Raw genomic sequence first — 10273 nt, 5'->3', positions numbered from 1 at the left:
GGCCTGAACTCTGGGCCTGGGTGCTGTCCTTTAGCTCTTCAGCTCAAGGCTAGCATGCTACCACTTGAGCCACAACGCCACTTCCAGCTTTTTTCTTTTTGCTTATGTGGTGCTGGGGAATTGAACCCAGGGCCTCATGCATGCAAGGCAAGCGCTCTACCACTGAGCCACCTTCCCAGCTCTAGACAAAGACTTTAACAGAACTAAATTAAGTTGGGTGGGCATCATAGCTCATATCTGTAACGTTAGCTATATGTTAATCAGAGATAGGGAAGATCAAGGCCAGCCCTGGCAAAAAGTTCATGAGATTCTTATCTCAACAGAAAAAGCTAGGTGTGATGTTGTGCACCTGTCATCCTAGATATGTAGAAAGTGTAAATAGAGGGAATGAGGTCCAGGCAGGCCTAGGAAAAAATGAGATACTATTAGAAAAACAAAGGCAAAAAGGGTTGGCTTAAGTGGTACAGTGCTTGGCTAGCAAACACAAGGCTCTAAGTTCACACCTCAATACTACCAAAAAACCCAGCTGGTTGCCAGTGGTTCATGCCGGTAATTCTGGCTACCACAAAAGTTTAGATTTGATGATCAAGGTTCAATGACAACTGGCGCAGAAAAGTCCCTGAGACTCTTACCTCCAACTAATCAGCAACCAGTGACTAAAAGCCAAGCAAGAATTTGAGACCCAGAGTTTAAACCCCCCAGTACAATCCTGTCCATGTACAACCATCTCCCCGCTGCAACATGACTTCTATATTTGAAGGTTTATTGTATGACCTGTGTATAGACATGAATAATGGGGAAGAGGAGAATGAAACCTGTCTGTACTTAATCTATAGAAATGTATAAGAACATTATTTTGAGCTGGGTGCCAGTGGTTCATATCTGTAATCCTAGCTACTCAGGAGGCTGAGATCTGAGGATCATGGTTCAAAGCCAGCCTAGATGGAAAGTCCATAAGACTCTTATCTCTAACCACCAAAAAGCTGGAAGTGGAGCTGTAGCTAAAGTTGTAGAGTGCTAGCTGTGAGCACACACAAAAAAAAGAACATGATTTTGAAATAGTTAAGATTATCTGGTTTAAATAAATCCATAAGGCAAGTACAGTCAGGTAAAAAGCTATTTATTTTAGCTAACTACTGTCTTATTTATACTATAAAATACACTTAAAAGCTATACTAACTTTTTCAGTACATTATAAATTTCAAATGTTACATATTCAAAATTACTCTAGGACTATTGAGCATATCAACACCACCTTTTTATAATAAATATAAAGAATCAAGCTTTCAGCAAGCAAATTAAGACTACTGAGAATGCCATAATAAATACCTTGTTTGTGGGCCAGAACTTTGTGTTTGTGCAACAAGAATTGGAGTGACCTCTCGACTATTTCCACTCTGTGAGAAGACAGACTTTGTTCCAGTTTGGCCCATTCTGGCAACAGACTGTAAAACACAGAAAGTCAAAAGTTTGAGACCAGAAGTGATAAAAGACATCATGATGGTTCAAACACACATTTTCCCAACTAGAGTTTATAATACATACTTGTCATCTCAAAACATAAACTATTAACAATTATTTGTGCTATTATTGTTAATCGTTATTATATCAATATGAACATCAGCTTACTTATACATTTCAATTTTAGGGTATTTTTACTTCCCTGCTGTCTTTCATCCTTCATTCTAGTTTCAAAAGAAAGGCTGGGGGTGGGGGCGGGCAGAGATGGGAAGGGGAAACAAAGGAGGAGGCAACAATGCTTGACAAGAAATGTACTCATTATCTTGCCCATGTAATTGTAACTCCTCTGTACAGTATTTTCATAATAAAAAAAGAAAGAAAGAAAAAAAGAAAGAAAGAAAGGTTAGAAGTTCCCAGAAGCGGGGCTGAGAAGGTGGCTCAGTGGTGGGGTGCTTGCCTTGCATACATGAGGCCCTGGGTTTGATTCCTCAGCACCACATAAGCAGAGAAAGCCAGAAGTGGTGATGTGGCTCAAGCGGTAGAGTGCTGTCCTTGAGCTGAAGAGCTGAGGGACAGCGCCTAAGCGCAGAGTTCAAGCCCCACGACTGACTAAAAAAAAAAAAGTTCCCAGAGGCTATTATTTTTTACTGTGACCAGCCTCCATTTATTACTGTACCTTCTATCTTTGGGGCTAAGTTCTACAATTTTTTTTTTTTTGGGTCCGGTTGTGAGGCCTGAACTCTGGGCCTGGGCGCTGTCCCTCAGCTCTTCAGCTCAAGGCTAGTGTGCTACCACTTGAGCCATAGCACCACTTCCGGCTTTTTTATTTTCTGCTTATGTGGTGCTGAGAAATCAAACCCAGGGTCTCACGCGTGCAAGGCAAGCGCTCTACCACTGAGCCACTTTGCCAGCCCAAGTTCTAAAATTTTTAAGACTGCTACTATATGTCAAGATTATGATTTGGCCAGGCACCAGTGGCTCACGTCTATAATCCTAGCTATTCAGGAGGCTGAGATCTGAGGATTCAGGTTCAAAGCCAGCCCTGGCAGGAAAGTCCGTGAGACTCTTATCTCCAATAAACCACTCAGAAAACTGGAAGTGATGTAGTGGCTCAGGTGATTGAGCTGAAAAGCTGAGGGACAGCTTTCAGGCCCAGAGTTCAAGCCCCATGACCGACCAAAAAAAAAAAGATTATGATTTAATTTAAATTTATGATTTATAATTTTATACTCCTCTGATAATAAAACAGTTTTACAATTTTAAAAAATCTGATCATTTTCCAAATTATAAGGATATTGGCCTTTAATTCTAATCTTGGATTGCTTTCTCTTTCCTTGAGAAAAAAAAATCTGCAGAGCACTGGTAACTCATGCCTGTAATCCTAGCTACTCAGGAGGCTGAGATCTGAGAATCAAAGCCAGCTAGGGCAGGAAAGCCCTTGAGTCTATCATCTCTGATTAACCAGAAAAAAAGCTAGAGGGTGCTGAGTACTGGTGGCTCATGCCTGTAATCCTAACTACTCAGGAGGCTAAGATCTGAGGACCACAATTCAAAGCCAGCTCAGCTCTGGCAGTAAAGTGCAGGAAAGTCCGTGAGACTCTTATCTTGAATTAAGCACTAGAAATCCAGAAGTGGCACTGTGGGCTTGCCTTGAATTGAAGAGCTCAGGGACAGCACCCAGGCTCAGCGTTCAAGCCCTAAGACTGCCCCCGCCCAAAAAAAGCCAAAGGTGGAGCTGTGGCTCAAGTGATAGTGCTTGAGTGAAAAACTAACAGCACCAAAGCACTGAGTTTGAGCCCAAGTATCTACACAAATTTAACAATTTTTTCATTATAATCATTAGTAGTAACTATAAAAACATATGCTGAGTGCTGGGCCTAGCGGCTTATGCCTATAATATGAGCTACTTAGGAGCCTGAGATAGGAGGGTCTAAGTTTGAAGCTGACTTGCACAGAAAAATCTGTGAGACTCTTATTTCTAATTAACCAGCAAATAGCTAGAATTAAGAGGTGTGGCTCAAGAGGTAGAATGCCAGCTAAGAAGGGAAAAGCCAAGCAAGAGCGAGAAACATTGAATTCAAGCCCTAGCACAAAAACAAAAACCCCTGAAAGCATACACTGGAGATCTCAGTGGCAGAGCAAATGCTTAGTATGCCCAAAGCTCTAGGTTTGAAACTTAGCACCGAAAAAGCAAAAAAAAAAAAAAAAGCAAAAAACAAAACAAGCAATACCTCCCAAGTCCCCAAACAACAATATAAATATAGTAGTGGAAACAAAAAATAATGGCAGACATAATTATGTGTAAGTGGAGATGTATGTAGTTCAAGTGGTAGAGCTCCAACCTTGAGCAAAAAAGCCAGGCAAAAGCGCAAGACTCTGAATTCAAGCTCAGAACTGGCACACGCACACTACATGCACACACATACACAAATCTTAACAAAGAGGGAAATTAGGCTGGAGGCATGGCTGAAGTGGTAGAGTGTTAGTTGAACAAGAAATCCTTAGTGAGAGTGAGGCTCTAAGTTCAAGCTCCAATACCAGGGGAAAAAAGGAATTCAGAAGTGGGTTTAGTGGTTCATGCCTGTAATCTCAGCACTAGGGAGGCTGAAGTAGAGGATTTTGAATTCAAGGGCAACCTGGACTTGCCTCAACAAACAAAAATGGAAAATTAAAAATAAAAATATTCAAGCAAGAGTTACATGGAAAGATCTCTCTGAAAGTACCTTTAGGTTGGACTTTTATGTTTATTTAACAGTATCAAAACTGTGTCTTGTATTAAAAATACCTTTTTTGTAGGTGCTCCGGTAGATGGCACATCAATTACAGAAGGTGTATTAGTGTAGTTTTGTAAATAGGATCCATCTCCAGGACTTGGGGTTTCTAATGGCAAAATCCCAAAACTGAGAAGAGGTTGAAATCAAGGTGTCAAAAAGTCATCAAGGCATATATAAAGCAGCAGTATACTTAAATTAGAAGGTCTAAAAGGAAGAGAATGGCAAATCAGTCTTGGGGGCATTGATGTTCTAAGGGGCAGATTAAAAATAAGTTGTGAATGTTGACTATTCCACCCACCATAATCAAAATTTTTAAAAATCAAGGAACAACAAACAAGGAAGCTGAGCAACAATTATGGATCTTAGAAGATATATTAGAGTGACTTTGAAAGCTAAGATCCAAATGATCAAATTACTTCAAATTCTTGGACTCTATAGGACTTACAAATATGGAGACCATGTCAATACAGATCACTGATTACTGAATAATTTAACTGATATAATCAATCATCCAATGGTCTCTGAAGATGCCATTTCATGGTCATGGTTATCTTAGTAACTGTAGCCCCAAGACATCATTCACACAAATCTATTCTAGCATGTAACTTCTTGATACTTTTGGATGTATATCCTCTGGAATGGTTCCTGTATTTATACACAAATATACTAATAATTTTGGCAAAATATTTTCCATTGATAGGTCAAAACCAATCATGTGTCAGAAAATAAATCACCTTAACAAAACCCAATGTTTCTATGATTATATCATAAAGCATGTCAATATTCAAGGTATTCACTGCTACTTGATGCACAGCTCTACAGATAGTATGTTTTAATGAACACATTGCCATACACTAAGGCATATTTAAGAGTTAAAAATTTCTCCAATATTTAATATTAAATGTTCTGCTGAGTGTAGCTCCATTGGTAGAGTCCTTGCCTGACAAACATAAGGCCCTGAGTTCAAAATCCCAGTACTATCTATCCCTACCCCAGAAATTAATTTTTTTTTAGAAATTTTTATCACATGTGCTGTACTTCCTTTTACTTTCTGAAAAGAATGTCTCCTTTGTACAGTGATTTGAGACATTGCTATTCATATTATATTACTAATAATATGAACTGTAAGGTCATTTAATATTGTAACACATTTAAAGTAACTTTTGTTTGACTTACCTTGGGGTTAGTGGGCTAAGAGCAGTTGGTCCTCCTAATAAACTTCGACCAGTTTTTGGTTTATTTTGAACCTGTTTAGATAATATAGAAGTGCCTGTTCCAAGAGGGACAGCATCTGGTGAAATTACAGTTGAATCAATGTAAGACACTGAGGAATCTGTATTCAAGGAGTACTTTGAGTTGGAAGATTCTAAATTCAGTCTGTTTAATTCCTGAAACAGAAAATTTATACTATATTACTTGTGATACATTATTTGGCTCAGATAATTCTTTTTAGTTTTCATAATAGTCTGAGCATTAGGTATGATACACTTACAATTGTGTCCTGGGGTGTTTCAGTAAGAACTGTCTCAGGCTGTCTATGAGATAAACTATGATTAGATACTAGTGTTGTACACGAGTTGGGTAGACAGTTGCTGAAGTTCTGAATAGATGTTAATTTAAATGTTTGATCAGGATCTGGTTTTTCACCTGTGAGGACCCAAAACAAACAACAATAATGTTTACATCTGAGGGATGAGCTTTATTTCAAGCATGAATAATTAAGTGCAAATAAGGCCTTATGTAAGGTTTTTAAATTCTCCTACCCGATTATGCTAATCAAAACTATTTCCTAAAAGCCTATCCAGTAACTTTTAATACAGTCAATTCCTATGATAAAAGATGTAAATTTGAGAAATTATATAGCAAGGACACTAGTTTTAAATATAATAAATCATAGGTAAAATGTTTGTTTTAAAATATGAAGCAACTCAATCGTATTTTTCCCAAGCGAGGTGGGTAAGGTTACAGGGTTAATAAGCAAATAATACAGTAAAGACTGAAGCACTTCTGTGTATGTACACATTTAAACTTGGTCCTGTATGTTGCCTAGGTCTTATTCATCTAACAGTTGCTATATGAGGCACACTATTACTTCTTTAGAAATCCTGTTAATTTCTTATTCATAAAGCATTTTTGCCTAATTGCATACATAATACATTTCATTCTAGGATATAAAGTAGATTCAATAAATGCAAGAGAACAGTGAAGTTAATCTTTGAGGTAGAGTAGTAAGAAGTCACATTATTCCTGAATCATGTTTTTAATTTTGGCAGCCTTTTGCTTTGCAAAATATTTTACTTGCAGAGAGATGATTGTGTGGGTCTCCAAAAATCAAGTGGAAAAAAAAAGAGAAAGAGATAAGAGAGAATTATCCCTCCCCAACCTCCATAAGCCTACCTATTTCACATAAGGATTCAAAGGGAGACCAGAGGAAAGGATTTAAACTAAGGCTCTTTTGGTAACATTCTGATCCTTTGGCAAGCCGATCTGTCTTGCTGTGGAGAGAAACAATAGATTAAATAAGCTATAAACCCCAAAACATTTCCTATAGCATTAACTTTTTGTGTAGAAAATTAGGTAATTTAAAAAATACGCTTTTTGATGCTTTCCTAAACTATCATTATCTCCCTTTTCCCATTGAGACAAAATGTCAAAATAGAGCCCAGGAGCTGGGCGTTGGTAGCCTTGGCTCATGCCTGTAATACTAGCTACTCAGGAGGCTGAGATCTGAGGATGGAGGTGCTAGCTCAGACAGGAGAGTCCATAAGACTCTTATCTCCAATTAACCACCAGAAAACTAGAAGTGGCACTATGGCTCAAAGTGGTACAGTACTAGCCTTGGGCTAAAAAGCTCAGGGACATACATATCGAGAGAGACAGAGAGAGAGAGAGAACGAGAGAGACCACGAGAGCGAGAGCTCCCAAGGTGGTCTCAAACTCTGAGATCTTCCTGCCTTAGCCTCCTCAGTAATTGGGATTACAGGTATGCCCAACCACGCCTAGCAGTCATTGTGTGTGTGTGTACATGCGTGTGTGCACATGCGCATGCATGCATACATGTAAGCACTAGTACTGGGCCTTGAATTCAGGGCCCGAGCACTGTCCCTGAGCTTCTTTTGCACAAGGCTAGCACTCTACCATTTGAGACACAGTACCACTTCTGTTTATGTGGTACTGAGGAATCAAACCTAACCTAGGGCTTCATGCATGCTAGACAAGCATTCTACCACTAAGCCACATTCCCAACTGTCCTTGAGTACTTTGCTTGGTCTCTTCCTTTTTTTTTTGTTGGTCATGGGGCTTGAGCTCTGGGCCTGGGCACTGTCCCTCAGCTCTTCAGCTCAAGGCTAGCGTTCTACCACTTGAGCCACAATGCCACTTCCGGTTTTCTGGTGGTTTATCATAGATTTTCCTGCCTGGGCTAGCCTTGAACCCTGTTCCTCAGATTTCAGCCACCTTAGTACCTAGGATTACAGGCATCAGCCACCGGTGCCTGGATACTTGGCTTTTATTTTTTTTGATCCGGTTGTTGGGCCCTGGGCACTGTCCCTCAGCTCTTCAGCTCAAGGCTAGTGCTCTACCACTTGAGGCACAGCGCCACTTCCGGCTTTTTTTTTTTTCCTGCTTATGTGGTGCTGAGGAATCAAACCCAGGGCCTCAGGTATACAAGGCAAGTGCTCTACCACTGAGCCACCTTCACAGCCCGAGGACTATTTCTTACTTTTTTTTCTTTCCTCTCCGGGCCAGACAGTATAGGACCAGGGAAGAATTCTAACTATAAATTAAAATTTCTTTAATTACCTCAGTATTATTTAGTACAGGTTACTAATGATCAGATTTGGTACTGTATAGTTTTTGAAGAATCATCCTACTTATAGAGTTCTGAGTTTTCAGCATACAGATCCATTTAATGTTTTTTGGGTAAGTAGTGATACTCCTTTTTGCATTCATGAAGTAATTCATGTCCTCATTGCAGTTTTTGGTCAGTTTTGGTGTTTTATTAATTTTACTGACCTTTTCAAAAGGACCAACTTGTGGTTTCAGTGATTTTTTTCACCACTATTTTCTACTTCCAGTTTCACTAAATTTTATTCTATCTTTCCTTTTTTGGTTAAGTTTATGTTGATTTTTTTGGGGGGGTAGGGGGGGTGAGTCATGAGGCTTGAACTCAGGTGCTATCCCTGCACTCTTTTGTTCTTCTGCTCTTGATCCACAGTACCACTTCCCGTTTCCTGGTGGCTAATTTGGAGATAAGAGTCTCAAGGACTTTCCTGCCTAGGCTGGCTTCAAACTGTGATCCTCAGATCTCAGCCTCCTGACTAGCTAGAATTGCAGGTGTGAGTCACCAGTGCTGGCTTGAATTTTTTATTTTAGTTTTTTTTGGGAGACATTTGCAAAGTGATGAGACTTGTTTGTGGTACTGGCTTTGAACCCATAGCCTAGAGCTTGCTAGGCTAACACTCTACCATATGAGCCATCCTTCTCCCACCCTTTTTGGCTTAGGTATTTTTCAATAGGGTCTCAAGTTTCTTTCTTCCTATTTTTCTTCTGTCTGTCTCCCTTTCTTCCTATTTTTTTTCTTTTTCTTTTCTTTTTTGCCAGTCCTGGGGCTTAAACTCAGGGCCTGGGCTTGAACTCAACTCCTGAGCTTTTTGTGCAAGGCTAGTACTCTGTTACTTGAGCCATAGTTCCACTTCTGGCAGTTTGGTGGTTAAATGAAGATGAGTCTTGCAGACTTTCCTGCCTGGGCTAGCTTTGAATTGTGATCCTCAGATTTCAGCCTCCAGAAAAGGAGGCATAAGCTACTGGTGCTCCACACCATTAGAAACCTTTGAGATCCTGAATTAAGAACTATGTATCTTTATATACTCTTAGTGCCAGATATTTACAATGTCAATAATGGGAATGGGATCTCAATGTTTCTTGAATGAATGGAAAAGTAGAATCAAAACTAAATTAAAAACACGCAGCCTCTTTTTTAGGTGTGGCTATTGATATCATTCCTTCTGTTCTCTAGAGGGGCATCAATGACTAGACTTACTTCTATTAGACCTGAAAATGGGTCCCCAAATTCAGCTGGTTCATTTGTTCTATATAAGATTTTTCAAGTCTGTTAATGTGTGTTGATATTAGGGTTTGAATTTAGGGCATCAGTTCTTTTTGCTGGCTCTTTTACTCAAAGCTGGCACTCTATTTGAGCCATACTACCCCTTCACATTTGGCCTTTTCCTGGTTAACTGGAGATGCAGAGTCTCATTGACTTTTCTGCCTGGGTTGGCTTCGAATCACAATCCTCAGATTTCAGTGTACTAAGTAAGCAGCTAGGATTATAGGCTAAGTTTTCCTGTTTTTTTGTATATTTTTTGGGGGGGTCGGTCATGGGGCCTGAGCTCTGGGCCTAGGCACTATCCCTCAGCTCTTCAGCTCAAGACTAGCACTCTACCACTTGAGCTACAGCGCCACTTCCAGCTTTTTTTCTGCTGATGTGTTGCTGAGGCATCGAACCTATGGCCTCATGCATGCAATGCAAGCACTCTACCACTGAGCCCCCTTCCCAGCCCACAGTTTTCCTGTTTTTTGAAAGAAATGAAACCACTACTAAAACTAGCCTCAATTTATTTTAAAATAAATAAACATGCTATCCTATTACTTATTACTTTAGACAAGTAGTCCTCAATTGCTTCTCATAATGTACAACAGATGAGAGCAGTTACGAACAATTCTTGTATTCTATGTCTCTACTTTGTACTCCCCAACTCCCAAAGTATGTCAGAGTACAAAACAATGTTATTACAGAGATAATTTTGCCGACTTTAAAAAGTTTTTAATTTTAATACTTGCAAAATGACTATTTCAACTATTATTGTAATTTCTAGTGACACACCTCAAAATCATGATATAGTAGATGACAACTATTTTTTTTCCCCTGGCATCTGGGCTTGACCTCAGGACTTCATACTAGCTCAGCATGCTTGCTCATTGCTGGTGCTCTACCACTTGAGTCATGCCTCCGGTTTGGCTTTTTGCTTGTTAATTGG

At 39.5% G+C, this 10273-nt stretch overlaps 1 protein-coding gene across 3 annotated transcripts in view; it reads right to left on the bottom strand.

The window, feature by feature from the left end:
* Positions 1–10273, bottom strand: part of Cdc27 (cell division cycle 27) — an 86041-nt gene that overhangs the window by 44110 nt on the left and 31658 nt on the right. For all 3 annotated transcript variants that reach the window (XM_013033277.1, XM_013033278.1, XM_013033280.1), the window contains 5 exons: positions 6633–6730; positions 5728–5882; positions 5412–5623; positions 4247–4361; positions 1330–1445 (listed from right to left, as the gene is read on the bottom strand). In XM_013033277.1, coding sequence (XP_012888731.1) covers positions 1330–1445; positions 4247–4361; positions 5412–5623; positions 5728–5882; positions 6633–6730 — 696 coding nt within the window. The remainder of the gene's footprint in view (positions 1–1329; positions 1446–4246; positions 4362–5411; positions 5624–5727; positions 5883–6632; positions 6731–10273) is intronic.

This window comes from Dipodomys ordii, unplaced genomic scaffold (assembly GCF_000151885.1).
Source record: "Dipodomys ordii isolate 6190 unplaced genomic scaffold, Dord_2.0 Scaffold165, whole genome shotgun sequence".
Lineage (NCBI taxonomy): Eukaryota > Metazoa > Chordata > Mammalia > Rodentia > Heteromyidae > Dipodomys > Dipodomys ordii.
Note: the sequence above shows the minus strand (reverse complement) of the source record. Positions and strands in the feature narration are given on the sequence as shown.